The sequence below is a fragment of the Myotis lucifugus genome, unplaced genomic scaffold, assembly GCF_000147115.1.
Source record: "Myotis lucifugus unplaced genomic scaffold, Myoluc2.0 scaffold_300, whole genome shotgun sequence".
NCBI lineage: Eukaryota > Metazoa > Chordata > Mammalia > Chiroptera > Vespertilionidae > Myotis > Myotis lucifugus.
The window spans coordinates 484476-506159 of record NW_005871348.1 but is presented as its reverse complement, the minus strand read 5'-3'; the positions used below and the strand labels follow the sequence as shown (position 1 = coordinate 506159).

General features: G+C 51.1%; 1 protein-coding gene across 1 annotated transcript; it reads right to left on the bottom strand.

Moving 5' to 3' along the window:
- Positions 1 to 19624: 19624 nt before the first annotated feature.
- Positions 19625 to 21457, bottom strand: CSF2 (colony stimulating factor 2). The gene is made up of 4 exons (XM_006100143.3): positions 21299 to 21457; positions 21160 to 21201; positions 20444 to 20569; positions 19625 to 19732 (listed from the first exon to the last, which is right to left on the bottom strand). Exons 1-4 carry the CDS (start codon positions 21455 to 21457, stop codon positions 19625 to 19627), a joined length of 435 nt encoding a protein of 144 aa, XP_006100205.1.
- Between the last annotated feature and the right edge of the window lie 227 nt (positions 21458 to 21684).

Genomic DNA, 21684 nt, shown 5'->3' with positions numbered 1-21684 from the left:
CATTACCCTCTGGGTGTCTGCCTGGATCATAGTCAGCTTAAGGTGCTGTGGCAGGTATGGCATTCACCCCTCAAAGTTCTGGCAGTTCCAAATACGGAAGGGTACTTGCTGTGTCTTAATTCCTCATGTGACCAGAATCAGGGGGCCCTGAAAGTGAGGACAGAGCCCAGCTGGATCAGGCCCCAGGGATCCCTCTCCATCTGTCCCCACTTCCTCCTGGATACTTCTGACTCTGTCCAAGGGCATTTGGCAGAGGCCTTCAAGAGCCCAGGTCAGCTGAGAAGCAGAGTGTGAGGAGCCTCCACCTGCCTCTCTCCTGTACTCCATCCTGTGTCCTCTATTCCCTGTGACCCCACCGCCCAGTTCAGGCCATCATCCTGGCAGGACAATTATAATAACCTTCTCGCTGATCCCCCTACTGACACATTTGTCTGGCACAGTAGCCTAAGTCATCTTTTAAAAATGTAAATTCAGCCCTAGCCAGTTTGGTTCAGTGGGTAGAATGTCAGCCTGTGGAGCGAAGGGTCCTGGGTTCGATTCCATTCAAGGGCACATGCCTGGGTTGTGGGCTTGATCAGGTAAGGGACATGCAGGAGGCAGCCAATCAGTGATTCTCTCTCATCATAGATGTTTCTATCTCTTTTTCTCTCCCTTCCTCTCTGAAATCAATAAAAATACATTTAAAAATAATAAAAAAGTAAATCCAGCTCCTCCTTGTCAGTCAAGTCACCTCCGAAAGGCTCCCATTGATCACTCCCATGTCTCCATGCCATCATCTGTTTTATTATCTCCATTGTTCTGATCTCTGACATTATCTGGAGAACCCTTTTGTTCACTGCTTTACTGTCCGTCTCCCCCACTAGAACGTAAGCATCAAGAGGTCAGAGAATGCCTGGCCAGTGTGGCTCAGTGATTGAACATTAACCTATGAATCAGGAGATCATGGTTCAATTCTCAATTAGGGCATGTGCCGGGTTGCAGGCTTGATCCCCAGTAGGGAGTGTGCAGGAGGCAGTTGCTCAATGATTCTCTCTCTTCATTGACATGTCTATCTCTCTCTCCCTCTCCCTTCTCTGAAATCAATATTTAAAAATCTTTATTTTTTATTTTTTCTAAAGAAGGCAGAGAATATGTCTTGAATCAATCCATCCACCAATCTATCCATTCTTCACAAGAGTTCCCTGGGCTGAGTGGAGAAGAGAGAGCCTCTCCTTCGTGGTGAACAAGACATGAGCCTACTATGACCAGGGGAGATTGGGGCAAGGGCCTCTTGGCAGGATGGCAGCCAGCCAGTAGGCCGTGTCTCTTTAAAAGCAGCAGGAAACCAGGCTCTGAGATAAGAAGCACTACTGCCAGTGTTGATAAAGGTGGGGAGAGGGCCAGAGGGTAGAGAGGTGAGGCTGCTCCGTGGGGATGCCCAGGCCTCTGTGGCTGGCCAGGCAGCACCACATGCTTCCTGTGGGGAATAAGGAGAGGAGATCCCCTCTGCAAAGGCCCTGAAGCTGGGGCTGCCCCAGATGCCTCACCCTTGTCCTCACTCGGGTGGCTGCTGTCCCTATCTGCTATTCACGGACACTTGTGCTCTTGGCCCGGGCTTCCTGTGCTCCTCTGTGTTTTAGTCTCTCTATTGGTAAAATGGCTCCACCACTCTGGTGGTTGTGAAGAGTCTGGGATGTCAGAGAGGAGGGGCTCTGGAAATGGGGGGCTGGAGGCTCAAGGGGGAGTGAGGCTCCCTCTGGAAGACTGAGACATGAGGTGTGAGAGGCAGGCAGCTGGTGGAGGATAAGCCAGGCAAGGCTCAAGCTCAGGGTCTGAGGCAGGCATGGGGCAGACACTTGGAGGCCCCAGGCCTAGTTAATCTCCTGATGCTGAATAACAAAGACCTGGCATTCCTCTCAGTATCTTATCCTGAGTAGTTCCTGCCAAGTGGCAGGGAGGGTAATGGAAGAGCACCTGGCAAGGAGTTTTGAGATGAAGATTCAAGTCTCATCTCTGCCACTGGCTGTGTAGCTGTGAACAGGTTACCGTATTTTTCTGTATATAAGACACCCCCATGTATAAGATGCCCCTCACTTTTCCAACCCAAAATTAGGAAATTGATATTTTAAACATTTTGCTGGTTTTCCTCTTAAGGCCTTCTTCTTTTCTGGCATCTTAAGGAGTTGTTCTTCCTGTTTTCTCCACTGTCTGATCATACACTCAGTGGGAGGAGGTCCAAATTGTATCTCCGCAGCTCTAGTCCCATGCTCTTTTGCATAGCTGATTACATTTAGTTTGAATTTTGCAGAGTAAGACAGTCACTTACGATATTTATCTTTTTATTTTTTGACATCTTTATGGGCTCAGAATGCTGGGTCCCAGCTGTATCTGCGTACTCTCACCTCCACCTCCAATTACGGCATCAGCTGATGTCAGTAACAATAAGGCTCGTGATTGGAGGAAGCCTGTTTGACAAGGTATGGGCAGCTACATACCCTCTCTGGCTCCCTCCTTGGCTGACTTCTGTGTGTAAGATGCCCCTCAGATTTTCAGTCTAACAATTTTAGAAAAAAATAGCATCTTATACACAGAAAAATACAGTACTTCTCTGCTCAGAGCTCCAGTTACACCATCTGTGAAAGAGAGGGTCATGATCTTTCTCTCACATGATTGCGGGGAGGGTTGAGAAATGAAGTCATTCCAATGACTCTATGGGCTTCAGCCCCTACTCCTATCAGGGCCACCTCTGAGGTAGGGATGGTAAAGGATCAGTGGACACAAGTGAAGGAAGCCAGAAAACCGCTGTCCTGACTCAGTGGCTTGCCCCACCCTGGCCTCTGGCCCAGATTCTGGAGGCCTTAGTCAAGGGGTGGGGGTCAAAGCTGGGGTTTCCCTACAGGTCCCATGGGGCAGAAGCATTATAGCTCTCTGTAAAGGCCTCGAAACAGCAGGATATGGCCCTCCTGGAGAAGAGCTTGGAACTGCCAGCATGGAGGGTGGAACAGTTGGACCCGCCCCCTGGGGAAACCCAGGCATGAGCTGGCACCTGGACCTGAGCAGTTTCGGTCCACCCTGCCCCAACGAGGCTCTGGGGAAAACTCGGGAAAAGGGGCTGAGGTGATCTGCAGGCCAGGGCTGCTCTCACCTGAACCCCGCTCAGCAACCAGCCTGTCTAAAGACACCAGCCCCAGTGCCTGAACTATCCAGGCCTCTTCCATGCACCTTGAAGCTGTTTATCCAGAGGAGCTGGGTACCTGAGAATAGCAGAGTGAGGCCCTTTTCTGGTTTATATGTCACAATAGGAAAGAGGCTTAAGCTAAAGCAATAAAACCTTTTTTTAATTTTAATTTTTAATTGATTTCAGAGAGGAAAGGAGAGGGCGAGAGAAAACATCAATGATGAGAGAGAAACATTGATTGGCTGCTTCCTGTACATCCCCTACTGGGGATTGAGCCTGAAACCCGGGCATGTGCCCTGACTGAAAATCAAACTGTGACCTCCTAGTTCATAGGTTGACGTTCAGTCACTGAGCCACACCAGCTGGGCAAGCAATAAAATCTTAATGGGTGATTTCTAAGCATCAGGCTTATGACACATTTGGCCAGGAGCCGGTTTTGCGCAAGGCATTTTGAAGGTAGTGGGTTAATGCTATGATATGCAGCTCAGACCCCCACTTATGAATGAAGGCTTTATCCCACCAACTGCTGGGAGGGCTACCAGAAGATAGCCTCAGCTGCCAGCCCTCTTTGGGACTTGCACCTACTGAGGAACATTGACTTGTGAAAGATCACACCTGCTTCCATTTAGGGCAGGGGTGGGGAATGTCCAGCCTGTGGCCTGTGGCCTGTGAAATCATTTGGTCTGGCCCTGCTAAGGAATTAGGGGTGAGTTAATTAAATATTTGACCAACTTAGCAGGCTAATTTTTAAGTTGATAATTTTGTATGGCCCAAGAATGATGTTACAAATATCCAAATGGCCCTTGGCAGAAAAAAGGGTTCCCCACCCTTGATCTAGGGAGTTCACATCAAGTGACGTGACAGTGTGAGGGCATAAAAGGCATGGCTCCCTAGTCCATCATGGTAAAACTCTAAAGAACCATCGCAGGAGAGCTCTTCGGGCTCAGTGGGAACCTTTGTTGGAACTGCATGGCAGCTCAACCTCTCTCTAATCCTGCTTCCAGCCTCCCTTTTCCACAGGTGTTGATGCCAAGAGCTCTTCCGAATAAAGGTCCTGCATACCAACCTTTGACTCAGAGTCTGCTCACAGCACCTGATTTATAGTGTTTGGTTCCAGGAGTGATTTTTTTTAAAAAAGGAGATTTTGGAGCTAGATTACGTGTCTGGCTGCCAGTGAGGACCCAGCCCTTCCCAGTTGACAGGTGAAGCACAGACAGCCTCTGGCACAAGGTAGTGGTGCAATTATAACTTTCACTCCTGTTGGAAGAAAATGCATTAGCTGGTGCAGTTTACCAGGTGTTTGAGAAACATGGGGGAATTAGTACTCTAAGGACAATGAAATTGGGTAATTATTGCTAAGCCTGATGACCCTCAGGAAAAGATAATGAGAAGGTTAGAGTGATTAATTTTCAATTACAAGCTAAGTGTGAAAGCCCTAGGCCTCCATGGTTCATATACAGAGCTCTCATCTCGTGCAGTGGAAGACAAGGAAAAAGCTGAGAACCAAAGTCAAAGTAGTGAAATGCCATAGAAGGTTAAACTCCAACCAAGACAAGTCTTCTGTGCCAAGGTCAGGGCCTAGTTGTGAAAGAATGAGACCCTGACACATGGGGTGTCTTTTGCACCTGAAAATCTTGAATCATCAGATTCCACAATCCTCTGAGCCTACATAAGTGGCCATTCATCCCTATTAACAGCTAGGAACTCTAACTCTTGCCTAACTAAAGATGATGCAAAGTCCTCAGTCTTGCAAAACATATTCTCTCTTCCTCCCAGGATCTGTTCCCTCCCCCACTCTTGGCCACTAAGCCAATAACTAAAGTTAAGTCACAACATAGGCTGGCCACAGATGTGCCGGACCTGCTAAAGGAGAAAAAGCTCAATACCTCAAAATGAATGCAGGAGCTAGCCCACAAGTGTGAGCAGGAGTTGGGAGAATATATACAGGACTGGATTCTGGATCGAGAGGGTAGAACAGAAATTTGGATAAAAGAGTTTATGGATATGGATCACTCTCCAAGGTTATAATGTTTAAAACTGTGGCAAGGACCCAGGGGATGGTGCAAATACACCATTATAATGGCTTCTAGAAGCGTGGAAAAATAAGTGAGATGTGGCAGGAAGTGGGTGTACAGAAGTAGATATATTAAGCAAGGTTGAAAAACTCACCCAAGGGCCCAGGAGATACCAAAACAATAAGGAATGGGCTGGAAAGAAGGGCACCAGCATCACTAAGAAGTAAAGTGGTTGTCCTCCATAGGCCAGGCTGTGGTGTAAGTAGCCCTGCCATTTGAGCCATGTGAATCGTCAGACCTTGAGGTTTTTAAAGGTATCAGTAGTGGGAAAATACATTGTGTCCCTAGCGTTCTGGAGCAAGGCATTAGTATCTGCATTGGGGAATTATGCTTACCTTTTGAAAACAGCTCCTGTTAATACTACTGAACGCTAGTGGAGCTGGAGGGACTGAGTGACCATGCCGCTAGAACTACTTGTGATGGGTTGGTTTTTGTCAGACCTACTAAGCCATTAGGTCAGGTGGGCTTAGCAACAACCTATTATAAGATGGAATCAAGTGTGAGCAGGATTGGAGGGCACAAGTAAGCTGCACAAACAAGTAACACAGAACCTATGTCATCACTTCCACGGCACCAGAGCCTCTCCCTGTCTCACACCTATGACAATGTGTGTGATACTCAAGGACCAGCTAATGGAGGAGGTTCACAAATAGGTCAGATCAATATTTGGTCAAGCCAAAATGGTTAGTAACTGTACTACAGTCCCACTCGGGAGTGACCTGGAAAGTGAGGAAAAATCTAACAGGCTGGAACCTCAGGTGGTATACCTGGCCATTGACTTTATATGGGGAGGTAGACTGAAGTTAAAATACATGTGGACTCATGGGCAGCAGTAAATGGCTTGGCTGGTCAGGGACCTGGAGGGAGAAAGACTAGAAGACCTGGGACAAGAAAGTCTAGGATAGAGGTACGTGATGGGAAAATGTTAGTGGCATGAAGTATGGAAAGCTTCATATTGCATGTTAATGCCTACTAGGAAGCATACTGCAAGGGAGGAGGTACAATAATTGGGTAGACATAAGGACTCTTCCAGTTGATACTTTCTAGCTTCTGTCATTGTAATCCCAGTGCTGGCTCAATGGGTAGGTAAATGTCGTAGCTAATGAGGGCAGGGATGGAGGCTATGGAAACCCAATACCATGGACTCTTAACCACAGTTCATCTAGTTACTGCCACTCACCTGTCTAGACTTGCAGCCACAGAGACCAATCCTGAGCTCCACAAACAACACTGTGCCTCAAGGAAGTCAACAGGTCACTTGGTTGCCAGTTGACTCCACTGGCCCTCTTACACCCTGGAAAGGCCAGTGATTCATTTTGACAAAAATAAATACACATTCCAGGTATGGGGTTACCTTTTGTATCTGCTGACCTCAGCCAAATCACTATCCAAGGGCTTTCAGAGTTTTTTATTCACTAGCACAGTGGTCGGCAAACTGTGGCTCACAAGCCACATGCGGCTCTTTGGCCCCTTGAGTGTGGTTCTTCCACAAAATATCGACTTCGCATGGGCCACGAAGTTTCAATCGCACTGTATGTGTGTGCCCGCACGTGGTATTTTGTGGAAGAGCCACACTCAAGGGGCCAAAGAGCCGAATGTGGCTCGCGAGCCACAGTTTGCCGACCACTGCATTAGCATGAGATCTCATAGAATATCTTGTCAAGCCAAGGGATTCACTTTACATCAAAGAATATGGAGGAGTAGGTCTATGACTGGTCATAGCACATACTGCACCATCCAGGAGCTATCAGCCTTCAATAGCTGTGTCATCTTGGAAATGGTGCTATACAAGGATAATGAGCCATCATCCTGAGCTCAGTTCTCACTGTAAGTCAAAGACCCATATATGGAACCATGTCCCAGTAGGTATAATGCAAAGGTCTGAGAACCGAGAGATAGAAGCAGAAATGGCCCCTTTACCATGGCCCCCAGTGACCACCTTGGGAAATTTGTGCTTCCCATCCCTGTGACTCTGGACTCTGTGGATTTTTTAAAAATATTTTATTTATTTATTTTTTTTTTACAGAAAGGAAGGGAGAGGGATAGAGAGTTAGAAACATCGATGAGAGGGAAACATCGATCAGCTGCCTCCTGCACACCCCCCACTGGGGATGTGCCCGCAACCAAGGTACATGCCCTTGACCGGAATCGAACCTGGGACCTTTCAGTCCACAGGCCAACGCTCTATCCACTGAGCCAAACCGGTTAGGGCTGGACTCTGTGGGTTTAGAGATCCTTCCACTGGGGGCCACTGCAAGAGTTCTATTAAACTACAAACCAAGACTGCTGCCAGGGCACTTTGACCTCCTTGTGGCTGGGGACCAGCAGAAAAGAAGAGTAGTCACCAGCTTAGCAGGGCCACATGAGCCTGACATCAGGAGGAGGTAAGGCTACTGCTACACAGTGCTACACAGCGAGCCTCTTGGCTGCCTCTTTAGTACTCCCGCCCCCAATTTTATCAGTAAAGGGACAAATGCAGCAACCCCAGGCTAAAATGGAATCCGACCAGGAAACAGACCCCTCAGGGACTGGGTCATGCTACCAGAGAAGCCACCAGGATGAGCATACGTGCTAAGCAAGGGGTAGGGAGAATCGGACTAGGGGGATAGCAGAGGAAAAGGTGAGTCCTAGTTGCAGCCCTGAGATAAGCTACAACCATCCATCTCACTAAGTTTCCTCCCGGAAGAGAAGCACTAGGAGAGGGTTATTCTCCCAGCTTAGGAGTGCTGCTGAGACTCAGCTCTCCGTGGGCATCCCTCTCTTGGGGGATTTTCTTGGCTGAAGATATTTGTTATGGCTCCTTCCAGGGACAGCCTACATCTAATTACAGGTCAACATGAAGGAATAAAGGCCAGGACCTTTCAGACCCTCAGGTCTTTGGGCCCTGGAGGTATGTGTGTTAGGAGAAAAGCTGGTCAATTGGAGCTTAACATCCTCTGGTAACCACAGAAGCACAGAACTGCAGCCTCAACCTGGCACTGTCCACATTGTGCCCACACAGACTGGACTCACAGTGATCCCTAAGAAGACCTTTTCCAGGACAAGCAGGCCCACCAGGCTGTGAGGGATATGGGGCAGCCTTTCCCTATCCCACAAGGCTGGGAAGGGAAGTCAGGACAGGGGAATGGACTGAGTTTTGAGCCTGGTTTTAAGGACAGTGAGGGCCTGCTCCCTTCTTGGATACTATGGTGTAGGGGGAATTATTGCCCTAGAAAGAGTCCCTCTAAAGCCTCTGATCACAGTGCCAAGAGGGAGAAACTCCATAAGCCTCTGGGCTGAGCTCAGAACAGAACTGCCACCTTCCACCCTGACCATAGCAGCTGTGTCTTTGTCCCTGCCAAGGACTCCAAGTCTGTCCATCTATGTCTCTCGATCTGTCACTGCCACTGTTCCCAGTTAGTTGCTCCATCTGCCCCTTCCAAGCTCTGTCTGAATTTATTGGTCAGTGCCAGGGATTCTGTCAGTGTCTGTCTGTCTGTTATGATCAAGAGCCCTGAGCTGTGTCTGTCTGTCTGTCAGTGTCATGGGCCAACCTCTCTGCCTCTGACTTGTGGACCTTTGGACTGGCCAACTCTAAGGAAAGATGCTCCTTCCCACTGTGGAGGTTCATGACAACTAGAGGACACAAGTTCATGGCCATTCCTGGTGTTTTTATTTGGTCATAGAGCCCAAGGTTGTATCACTCTGTCCTTGAGCTTTATAGGCACAGGAACCTGTGGGGTGACAGTGGCCCAGGGCCATGTCCTGGGACTCTTGCACCTTCCTCTGATCTCTACTTGGTTTCTGACACTGATTGGTGTGCATTTCCAGGGCTTGGACTGGTGAGAAGGGGTGTTAGGGTCCACTGAGTCACAGCCCTATGACTCTGGGCTGGGTGTAGCTATGCCCCGGCCCTGAGGAGGGCTAGAACTTCTGTTTCATTTAAGGATCTGGGAAGGGCCCTCAGCAACAGCCTCAAAAAGATTCTGGTGGGAGATGGAGCAGAGGACTATGGGGGTCAGTTAAGGAGAGCTTTGGGGGTTGGGGGGCAAGGGGAGACAGAATTCTCGAGTAGTTTCTGACTCGAAGCTGTGGCTCCAGCAGCAGTAGCTGTTTTCCCAGTACCTGAAGGGCCCTATCCTTATCCAGCTCCGCTACCAGGAGAACTTGGGGCTGCCCCAGACTGTGGGCTGGAGGAAGTATGACACATTGCCAGGAGCTGGGCTTCCTTTTCTTCTGATTCCTTTGAGAGAGTTCCCAAATTAATTAAGTGGGAAAGGGAGCAGGCAGCTATGCTGCTCTTGGGTTCCCAGCTCCCCTGGCTCCTGGTTGGCCCAAGGTTATCCTCTTTGCTCAGCTCGCAGATGCTACTGTTGAGAAGGATCATGATCACACCCTTGGCTATGTAGTGAGTACCTTATAGCCTGGTGCTGATCTTTGCTCCACGGAGCATTCTCTCAACTTTGGTAAATTCATGCTGCCTTTCCATCCTAATTTCCATAAAACCTGTGTTTTTCTTTTAATCAGAGGTGAGAAGAGGCTTACTTTCATCAGACCCTCGACATGGCTGCTCTGGCACCTGTGCAGTGAGGGGTCCTTCGCAGATCTGGGGGATAGAGCAGGGTTCAGAGCAGACACCTCACAGCACCTCTGAGACCCAGGACATGGGCAGGCAAGCCCAGAATAGTGTTGAGGAGGAGGATGTCCCTGTAGAAGACATGTCCACCACCCGCTGGACTCTGGTCTACCCCATTGCGGGGGCTAGATATCAATCACTTAGCTGGGATGCATTCCAGGCACAGGGGCCAGGGGATGTTAGGAGAGCTGTGGCTAGTTTATGTCCCTGGGGTCCAGAGCTGCTGTGAGGGAGAAGGAGGGCTGTGAGCAATGAAACTTGGGGCGGGGGGAGGAGGGAAGGGTAGGGGCCATGGGGCCACAGTGGCAGGGCAGGGCCTTAGATAAGACCAAAGGGTTTGGAGTTCACACTGAGTCAGCAGGCAGCCCACATGGGATACAGCCAGACTAATCCCCTAAAATGTAAGCACTTCAAGGGTGCGTTTCCTACTGAGTCTGACAGTTCCTGCTACTTCCCAGTCACTCAGTAAATTTTTGTTGAATTAATTAATCGTACCTTATAGCCTGGTGAGAAACCCATCTGGCTGCCAGGGGGAGAGAAGCAGGAGGGGTCTGTCTAGAGCAGCGGTTCTCAACCTGTGGGTCACAACCCCTTTCGGGGTCGAACGACCCTTTCACAGGGGTCGCCTAAGATCATCGGAAAACATATATAATTACATACTGTTTTTGTGATTAATCACTATGCTTTAATTATGTTCAATTTGTAACAATGAAAATACATCCTGCATATCAGATATTTACATTACGATTCATAACAGTAGCAAAATTACAGTTATGAAGTAGCAACGAAAATAATTTTATGGTTGGGGGTCACCACAACATGAGGAACTGTATTAAAGGGTTGCGGCATTAGGAAGGTTGAGAACCACTGGTCTAGAGACTCCTGTGGGGCATTGGAGGTGCTCACCTGTGTGGGAGAGTGGATTGGGCCAGGGCAAGACTGTAGGATGGAGAGAACTCCAGATTTGAAAGGGGCCAGGAAGATGAAAGCACTAGCACATGGTAGGGGACTGAAACCCCAAGAGGAACCCAGATCACTCCCCAGGGCTGAGCCCCTTGGCCTGGACTCTCTACTAGGACGGCAGCCAATCATAGTTTCCTCACAACCTCCAAGAAGTTCTGGGGCCAGAGACTTGTAGACCAGGGCTGTACTCCACAGTGCCCTGGCAAGACACCATCCACGTCCATGTCAGACTGGGCCTTCTTGCGCTAACTCCCCCAAAGGGGAGACACTGGAAGTGAGGCCGTCCTGCCACAGACTTGGCAGCGTGGGGAACTGACGAGTGATAATCTGGCTAATTTCCTTTTGGTGAGCAGACTTCGCTGCAGCCTGCCTGAGCCAAGCTCCCCAAGGGCAATCCCTATGACCCTGTGAGCAAGGTCTGACCTCCGCCCAGGCTTACTTGGATTTGGGTTTTGTTTCCCAGAATTTGGCTTGTCAGAATATGGACAGTTGGGCAAGACTGAACGAAGTGGAGAAGGCTATCTCATAATGATGAGGACATTCGGGAGGCAGCTTCAGGTCACACGAAGGGAGAACTGAGACCAATGTCTGATGGATACGCACTGTCTGCAGATGGCAGGACAACCCATAGCAGTGTTGTTTCGAAAGGACTTTTCCTTGGAAAAATGTTTGGGTACTTACTAAAGCTAAAATATGTATATCCTGTGACTCAGTAACTCCATACCATTCCCAGCATTTTCAACAGAAATGCATACATATAATTACCAACATATGAGTACAAGAGTATTTATAGTAGTTTTCTTTATCTCAGCCAAAAATCAGAAACAGCCAAAATAGGCTATAGAGTGGGGAAATGCATCATGGGGCATGGGATAGTGTCCAGAAATGGAAAGAACAGACCATAGCTACATGGAATAACTAGAAAGAGTTATACAGCCCTAACCGGTTTGGCTCAGTGGATAGAGCGTCGGCCTGCGGACTGAAGTCTCTCGGGTTCAATTCTGGTCAAGGGCATGTACCTTGGTTGCCGCTACATCCCCAGTAGGGGGTGTGCAGGAGGCAGCTGATCAATGTTTCTCTCTCATCGATGTTTCTAACTCTCTATCCCTCTCCCTTCCTCTATGTAAAAAATCAATAAAGTATATTTTTAGAAAAAAGAGTTGTACAGACATGACATGGGTAGAAGGAATTATGGCGATAGCAGTTGGGATGGTGGCTGCGCATAGAGGGGTGGTTTCTGACTGGGAAAGAAAGCTCAGGAAGCCTCTGGCTGCTGGAATAGGTTCTCTGTCTCGCTCTGGGTGCTGGTTATGTAAGTTTAAACAGATATAAAAATTCATTAAACTGTACACTTAAGAGTTATGGACTCTATTGGATAATAATTCAACTAAAAATAACAGTTTTTTTAAAAGAACTTTCCCCACTTTTAGAAGAAACTGCAGGATTTTGAAGGAAATGCTGACCTTCCCCTTGGGTGAGGGCCCAGAGGTGTGTTTGAGGGCAGAACCTGGGGAGTTTATGCTCATCTTCCCTTGAAGTTGAGAAAAAGGGAGAGAGATTTTCAATGAATCATCTCTCAGGTTGAAAGAGCAGGTCTAGGCCAGAGATAACATCAGTGGCAACAACATGAAACTGTTTCGCTGCTCTTATCTCAAACCACAGTGAAAAATAACATGTGAAGTTGCATCTTTCCTGGCAGCCATAGCTCAGGGTCTCCTCACAGGAGGGAAATTGGTCAGCTCTTTCCGAAAACAAAGACTATGCCCAGCAGCCCTTCTGAGGGCCCCACAAGGGGGCTTCTGTGGGGCAGGCCTGAGGATTCTACCTAGCCCACCACCTGGGTGGTCCTGAGGAAGTCCCAGGACTCTCTGGCGCGGGGGTGGGGAGCTTCCAGCACTGCGGGAAGGTGAAAAGGCCCCCTCATATCCCAGCTCCATCTTGTGGGCTGGCCCTGCTCTGCCCAGCTCTGCCCAGCCCTGCAGACCTGGATGCCATGAGCATTCTGGCCTCCCCTCTGCTCAGAGGGACAGGGAAATCAGGGCACTCCCAGCAGAGACAGGTTTCCCTGGCTCTCCCCAGAGGCCCGGGCGGCAGGGCTCTGCGTGGCCAGGCCTCCGCGTGGCCAGGCCTCCTTATGTCAGGCAGGCTGGCCAGAGGCTGGAACCTCTCTGTTCCTGCCATGACCCCACTTCACAGATTTGAAAAGCAGACCCAGAAGAGTCTGATTTGTTACTTGTGAAACCCATGTGACAAGCTTGGAGGTTCCAGGGCAGGAGCGATGGGATCCAGAGCCACCAGCCGTGGGCCTTCAACACAAACAGCAGCTTGCTCAGGAGCTCAGGCTGGCACAGTGTGTGCCTGGTCCATGCAGCCCCCGCCTTCCACTTCCAGTCGTACAGACCCCCCAGTTCCCAAGCACGTACATGTGCAGACAGCCAGGAAGCAAGAGGAGTAAGGGCTCGGGAACATGGCATATGTGGGTTCCAGGGCCAGGCCTGCCCACTTGGGGCTGTGATGCAGGCCGGTGTGTAGCCCTCATCTGTGACTCCAGCACCAGGACAGTTGTGAGGTTGGTTGAGGATGCCTGGATAATACCTTGCAGCCTCCGGGCCCACACTGCCCTGCCTGCCGAGGAGGGCACACAGGCCTCTTGTGCTGTCCATGCTATCTCTGAAAGAGGGTGCCAGCGCTTGAGGCTTTGAGGTGAGCAGCCCCCATTGTTAGCTAATCACCAGCATCTTGGCTGAACAACCAACTTGGGGAATCAGTCGGTGCAATGTGAGCCACCATGAGGACCCCCACTTAGCTGGGGACAGAGGGTGCAAATTCTCTATAAGCAAGGGGACCGACCACATTATACCACTGACCTTGGCCCTCAGCCTTTCTCCTCAGGTCATGCCATGGCCACATTTACAGCCATCGCAGAGTAGAAAATCCAGGAGAAAACTCCCCTGCCATCCCCCCACCCAAGTCAACGTCCCCTTTCCCTTCCAACCCTGAGGTCACACAGGGTCATCCCAGCATCAGTGCCATTCTGGAACTTTCACAGGTGTCTTGTCATGTTAGCTTCATGTCCATCATTTCATTCCATGGACTGACCCATTGGCTCTTTCTGTGGATGAAACTTTTCTCCTTCTTTGTGATCCCTCTGAATATGAACGTTGAGTCAAAGGATGTGGCCACGCTATGGCCCATGACAGACTCTGCCATGTGGCTGACAAGGGGGCCGTTCCACTTCTCAAGGTCTAGCATATGAGAGAGGGCTGCCCTGCTGCTTTAGTGCACACCTTAGATTCCTGGTTCCACCCTCGGTGCTACTGATTTCTGAGGGGTGGTGGGTGAGCAGGCAGAGGAGATGAGAGTTGAGGTGGTTCCTGGGGAGGCCTCTGTGAAGGGAGTAGGAGGGACTGTTTTACTGTCCTGGGAGATCTTGATGTGTGAATGAACCTATTCCTCAGGCCACCCAGCCCTCTTCTCCCTCCTCGTCTACAGATGGGCCTAGCAAAGTTGAGGGTTTGTCTTCAGGGTCAAGGTGGGCCTTCCCCAGGCCTGCTCATGGTTATCTTCCATGGAGAGATATAATTTGGACCTGCTTCCCAGCATTCTAGGAAAACAGGGTGTCCAGAGCCAAGCCCAGACAATTGGGGATCAAGGCCTTGCCTCTTGTGCCCAGGTTTCCAGCCCAGAGTTCCAGGCTTCCAAAGTACTGGCCTCTCCTTAGATCCCAAGGCAGCAATACCAGTAGGCTCCAAGGAAACTATGAGCTCAGAAACTGAGCGCATGGCCCTCCCAGCCGGTTCCAGCCCCCAGCAGGTTCCCCAGTACCACTGTCCAGATCTGAGCCTGGTGAAGGGTAAACCAGGGCACATAGCAAAGGTTATCAGGGAGACGAAGGCAGTTTCTCTGTGTGGTATAGCCACCTTCCCACCTGGACCTTCCCAACTTTCCTGTTTCCCAGGAGAGGTACCAGAGGCTCTCTGTCAACTTGTTTCCCTAAAGTTGAACCAGATGCCTTGAGACCTCTAGTTTGACCAAGACTTTGAACATTGGCCGTGGTCTGGCCTCTGGGGCTAGAGTCCATCCCACCTTTGTGGACTCTGGCTGAGAGACTGGGGCACCTGTCCAGGGTCACACAGCAAGCTAGTGGCAGGCCAGGCTCCTGCACACCCTGCTGTCCAATCACAGCAGTGAGATGACAAGGATGTACGTGCCACCATCCAGCCCTCTACCATTAGGTGCCTCAGGCCAAGAGGAGGCCGGGTCACTGAAGTGGCGGGTCTTCCTGCCAATGTGTCTCAGCATGCGCCCCCAGACCCTGCTGCCTGTCAGGGAGGAGTGGTCTCCAGAAGCCTGAGCACCTGTGTGGTGTGCCCAAGGGACAGGAGCTCACAGCCCCTGGGGACTGGACTGTGGGCTTTCTCAGGGCTGAAACCACCCTTGACTCCTAGCCCCATGCCAACCCTGACACCAAACCTGAGTCACAGGGCCACCCTCCATGTTCTGAGATAATACGGCAACTTCACTCAGTCACACTTGCTGACCTCCAGCCTGTTGTGGCCCCAAGTGGTGGAGTGGCCCAGGACTCCTAGGGCCAGGGAGGGGGTGGGCAGGGCGGTGGTGGCCTCTGTGCTGGTTGCAGGCATAATCTGAAGCGTCACAGCTTGGCAAGGTCTGTCCATGGTAGACAGTGCAGGCTCTGTAGGTCTGGCCTGGGCCACATTGTGTTACAGCTTGATACCTAATTGTGTTCCAGAACAATCCATCTTTGTCTTTCCTGGTTTGGTGAAGGAGCCCACAGTCTGAGAGGTTTAAATTGTAGGAAGCTGTTTGGATTGTGGGTTAATCCCACTCACTTCCAATAAACTGTTCAAATGATTAGGTTAGGGTAGGACCTGAGGGTGGAGGATCAGAGCACAGAGGCACTTCAGGACCCAAGTGCCTGTGGATTCACTACAGGCAGGGCCTTGTGCCCTGGGGAGTCAGGGCATTAGTAGTCAAGGAGGGCTCCAGTGGTGCCACGGAGGCACTGGAGCATGTGTGAGGGGCCCTGCAGGCCAGGCGAGGGGCTTCACTTTGAAGTCAGGTAGTTCTTTGCTGATCTGGAAGAAGCTAGGAGTTTGGAGATGCCCTGGTCCTTGTGGGCCCCCCATCTGGTCCTGGTCCCCGGAGCCACTCCCCAGGGCTGACACTTTGTGGCCACACTGAGCCCTCAGGGCAGTGGGTTGAATTAAACTTCAAGCTCCCCAGGAGCTGTAGTAGAGACCAAAGGAGGGAGGACCTGGGGAGAGGGGTCTGGGCAAAGATCAGATTTGAGTTCTGAAGGACACAGAGAGACGTCAGGGCAGTAGCAAGCTGCACAGATCTTGATGGGGTTCCTACTATGTGACTACTCGCACTGGAGCGGGTAGCACTGGGGCCATGAGGTGGGTTTCCCACTCGCCCTCCTAGGCCGCTCCTCTTGGGAGACCGCTGGGCCCTGGTTATGGTGCCACCTATCCCAGCCCCCTGCCCCTTCCAGTCCATCAAGGCCCGGGGAGACTGGACTCTGTCACCAGCGTTTCCATGCCCCAGCTTTATTGGAGCAGCAGGTGCTAATGCATCAGTTACAGGAATATTTCTTCAGGCACAGCCCCTCCATTACCACCTTCAGCCTCATCTGCCAGCCCAGGGCCGGTACCCCCACCCATTCCAGACGTCAGTTGTTCCTGATGCTCCTCCAAACCCATTTTCTGCAGCTTTAACCATATATACCAGGCTCCCATGAGAGGACAGGGTCTCAGAGGCTACCCTCAGTCCTATTACATGATTTCCATACTTCTATGTACAGAATAACACTCTTTAAGGCTTCCTTGAACTGTGCGAAATCACTGTACTCAGAAGTACAGTTCTTGGATGATCCTGTTGGCTAAAAAAGAAACATATATTTAAGTCATCGCAGCAGAAAAAATAAAAGGGTCACTTGGTAAACTCCCCATCTGCTAGGAGGTAACTTAGCCTCTGTCCTAGGGAGGGCACTGGGGCCCATTTGCTGATTGTGGAGCCCAGAGCCATGGGGAAAGAGTCCGCGGAGTGTGGGCAGGTCACGGCTGCCTAGGGCAGGGACACAAGGATGAGCAGGGGCCTGTGCAAGCACTGGGTAAAGAGAGGGGAACACCTCAGTCATTTCCCCACAGCACCCCCGCTCCCCAACCCCTGCCTGACTGGGATTGGCATCACGTGGCCCTTTCCTCTCCCCAGGCTGAGTCCATGACCAGACCTGTCTCAGACCTACTCCTCACTGACCCCTGTACACGGGGGCTTGGCAGAGAGCATGACAAACCTCCAGAACGACCCCCGAGTACCCCCTCCCACAAGCCCAGCCCCCATCGGCCAGTGGGCTTTTGAATTGGAAAGTAGTTCCCGAGGCCTCCGATGCAGCAAGCAGGGGCCATAAGAAGCCCTTTGCCCTGCTGGACCTCTGGCTGTAGCAAGGAAAATAATGTGTCAGGTTCCCCCAAGAGCCAACAGCAACTTACTTGAAGCTTTGTGCAGATTTGGGTAAGGTATTTCATGTTCTTATAAACCTTTTGCAGGTGTTCATTCTTGTTACCTTTTATGAGATTCTTCAGAGTGGAGATGAAGTCCTTTATAAACTCCCCATAGCAGGACTCCTGAAACAGGGTTGGGGCACTGGGATGATGGTGGTGCACAGCACCAATTGACCGCCAACCTCATCCAACCCTTGTCACCCTGGCCAGAGGAGCCCTGGGCTCAAATTCAGGCCCTGCCCTGATCCTTTCACAGGAGACCTCTGAGCACTGTGAGCTGTGCAGTGGGTGCTTGGTCTCTCCCCAGGCCCAGGGCTGATCTGGGATGGTGATCAGAGAGCCTGGCAAAGCCCAGGACCTGGCCATGGCTTCATCTGTTGGCTGGGCTGGAGGCTCCATCCTCAGACTCTCAGCTTTCTCCCCAGATTTCTCTCTCCAACATCTTTTCTTTTTATCTCTTCCCTAGATGCCGACTGGGGTGATGGCCTTTGAAATGTGGTCAGAAGGTCCATGTGGTAGCTGCTCCTTACCTCACTGGTGTTCTGGGGCCTTTTGAAGTAACCCTGGAAGCAGGAAAAGTTGGTCAGAAGCACAAAGGACCACTGAAAGCCAAGTGATGTTTGATGAAGACCCAGACTTACGTTGTATGTAGTGTTGTCAGCCGAAAGGTCCTTCTGAATCTCAGCACAGACTGCCGTGTGATTGTCGTAGGGAGGCCCGCTGATTATCTTCATCCGGGTGGAATGGCTTTCCAAGCCCCAGAGCACACAAGCCAGGAGCACAAACAGGTACATGCTGTAACTTAAGAGCAGCTCTGATCCGATCCGAGCCCTGGGCTTGGTGACATTTCTGTGGGAAGGGCTACCTATATATGTGGGTCTAAGGAAATGCTAAATCTCTTATCAGTCATAACCGCCTTAGGTAGAAGATAGAGAGGACCTTATCGCCAGGCAAGATGTGCTTTTCGTGCATTTTATATGACCACAGCACACTTCATGGATTCTTGTCTTTGTTGAAATGCAGGTTTGGTTCAAGAAATGTTATTCATACTCACATTTTGAGTCATGACCCTTCTGCCTGTGTGTGGGGCAGCGCTTTGGCCAGGACTGGCTCTATCTGCAGGTCTGACCAGAGCACAGAGAGTGGATGAGGTGGAGAGAGAGCCAGCAGGGGCTAAAGCTGCACCAACCCAGCTTCCCCAGGCCCACCTGTCGGGGAGAAGGCTGGCCCTGCTCCCACCTGACACCTGGGACACACCCACTTTCTCACAGTCCACAGTAGGGAGTTGGGGGAAGAGGTGCAGGAACAAGTCTCCAGCCCTGCTGGCAAAGCAAGGGGGGAGATGACAGCTGCTATGTTCTCATCCAGACGGTCATGTATTTTAGGAGAAAGCACCTGATACAAAACTTCATGCACCAACATTCTGACTCTCAAAGATGAAGATCACCCATTTTGGGGAAAGTTTGGTAAATATGCTGAGCACTGATCCCTATGGTTTGGTTTCTTCTCCCCAGAACAGGTAGGCTACCTGCTGGTTTCCCTTAGGAGTGGTGAAGTCCTGACCATGAGGCAGGGTGTGGCCTCTGAGGGGCACGGGTGGTTTGCCTGATGCTAGGGGGCCTGTCTAGTCATCGCCTAGCCAAGCCAATCAACCCCCAGGCCTGCCCAGGAAGGAGGATGCCCCTTCTCTGGGGCAAGTTTCCCACTGACTGAGTACCTTGGATTTTTAAGTGAACCTGGAAACCTCTCCCTGGGATGGGAGCCCCCGTGCATCCTGGGAAGCACATGCAGGTGTGCTGAGTGCTGCACCCAAGGCTCTCTCCCCTCCCCTCTGCTCTGACAGTGCTGTCCACAGACAATGCTAGACCTGCTGCAGGCCTAAGCCCCTGCCCCCCACCAGTAACCTCCCCTCTACCCTGTAGGGAGGGCAGCACCACTAGCATTTGCTCCTGGCGAAAACAAACTACAAAACTGCACAAATAAGAACAGAATTTTAATAATTTATTATTATGGTAAAATATCTTGAATAAATATGAAGTAGGAGCATAAATAAATAAATAAATATTAAAATACATAAATATATAAATAAATATTAATGGTCCCTGCCAGTGTAAAAATCCTCCACCCAGATATGGGTCAGCACGACTCAGCGCAAGTCTGTGGCCCCATGGCCTGGCTCATCCTGTGGTCCCTCCAAGGTGAAGATCCTGAGTTTCAGCTCTTTGTGGGTAGGAGGACACCGATCTGCGAGGTAAGCTCTCAGGGCTGGCTCCTGGACTGGCCTGCCTCACTTCTGGACTGGCTTCCAGCAGTCAAAGGGGGTGATAAGTAGAAAATCATTCAGGTTCTCTTTGAAAATTTCGAAAGTGGTGTTGTGGATTGCACAGGAAGTTTCCTTTAAGAGAAAAAGAAAACTTGAGTCTAGGCGTGAGTGGGTAATGCGGGGGGGAGCACCAGCGTATTTATGTGTCTCTTAGGACTCAGAGGTCAGAAGGCCCGTCTGGGGCCTGCCTGCTTACTGGACCAGGTGACATGTGTGTCACCCGAAGTTGGGACCAGGGACCTGACAAAGTGCTGGAGGCTGGTCTGCTGGACAGTTGGGCCACTGGCTCTTTGGTCCCAAGCCAGGACAGAGCAGCTTGGCTGAGGCTGGCTCCAAACACCCAGAAAGGGCAGGAAGACACAGCTCTGTTCCCACAAGAAAGAAATGGTTGGACTTTGTACATCCTGATATGCTTCCATCCTTGCTCCCATGCAGTCCAGGAACCCCACCAGGGTCCAGGGGAAGGTCCCGTCGGGGAGGCGGCACTTGGGCTCCGGAATTTCCTCTCTATCTTTTCCACCCATGCCTGACACTGAGTTTCCTTGGGATTGCCTCACCGTGACAAGAGCAGAGAAGCTGCCACTAGGGGGCGCTGTGGACTCTGGAGCTCCAGACTTGAACTCCTTGAGCCTGAAACAAGGGCTGGGCTGCTCTAATTACAAATCTGTTAACACAGATTCCCTTTGGTGTCCCGAACAGCCACACCCAAAGGTCTCCCCTCCGCAGTCCTCCATCCTCCTAGACCAAGACCTTCCCGTTTGGGGCCCTGACACAGGCACTTACCAGGGTAGGGGGGCAGTGCTGCCTGTAGTGGCTGGCTATCAAGGTCAAGGAGCCCTTGAGCCTGGTGAGGCTGCCCCGAAGGCCCTTCGTAAACACCTCCAGGCGGGTCTGCAGGCATGTCGGCTCCTATGGAAAATGTCCAGGACTTGGTAAGCAGTGGCCAAGTGCCCTCCCCGTCACTCCGTGTTCTCATCCCTGTCCCCTGAGAGTAGAGCCTGGGAGGTCCGAGCTAGTCTCAGGCAGGTCCAGTCATATATGCTGCCCTGCCCCCTGTCCACTGCAGGCACCAATCTGCCTCCACCTCACCACTCAGCTCAGGCACCCTCAGCCCACACAGCCTGGCATCTCAAGAGGGTCCTAGCCCTTAGGAAAGGAGGTCACTACCCCACTTTTCAGGGAAAAGGGGGCAAAGGGGGCAGGGCATCGCCTGGACCCCTCTGTAGCCAGCACTAAGCCCACAGTCCCTGCTTACCCACCTGTCCCTGGTGACCCCTGGCCCCTTGAATGCTAGGTTTGTCCATGGCTGCTCAGATAATAAGGCAGCTCATGTGACTGCCACAGAGGCAAGGCCAGTGCCTTCTGAGCACACCTCCTTCTGGCAGCCAGCTTACTGGAGGGGAAGTGGACCACCTTGTGAGAATCCATCTAACATGGAGCCACCCTCTCCCCCAAAGGCAAAGGTCTCTGGGAAGGTGAGTCAGAGAAGAGCATCTTACCTGGGGGTTAAACACTTCAGAGATGACTTCTACTGTTTCATCCTATAGAAAAGGAAAATGCAGTGTTATGAAGCTGACAGGAAGGGCTCGTCCAGGCCAGGGGGTTTGGCCCAGGCACAACCCTCGTTCCCTCACTCACCATCACAGCAGCAGGGTCATTGCTCCGTTTCAGAAGGCTCAGGGCTTCGTTAATGGCTTCCACATGTAGAAAGGGCCGGGTGACGGGGCTGGGTGGGTGGGTGGGTGCGGAGATACTGCAAACCACAGTGCCCAGGAACAGCAGGTTCTGCAGCCACATCCTCCTGAGGACTTTAGCCTTTCTCTCTGAATACTGGGCTCACTGGCAAAAGAGCTTTTATATGCAGCTAGAGGAAATGATTAATGGTGACCACAAAACTCCAGGGAGGTGGGGGAACTACCTGAACTGTGGAATCTCCTGGCTCTTATCAGCTTCACGTGGGAAAGGTGAGCCTTCCCCCAGGTGGTCACCATCAGGGGTTTTCATTAATGAGCTCTTCCAAGAAT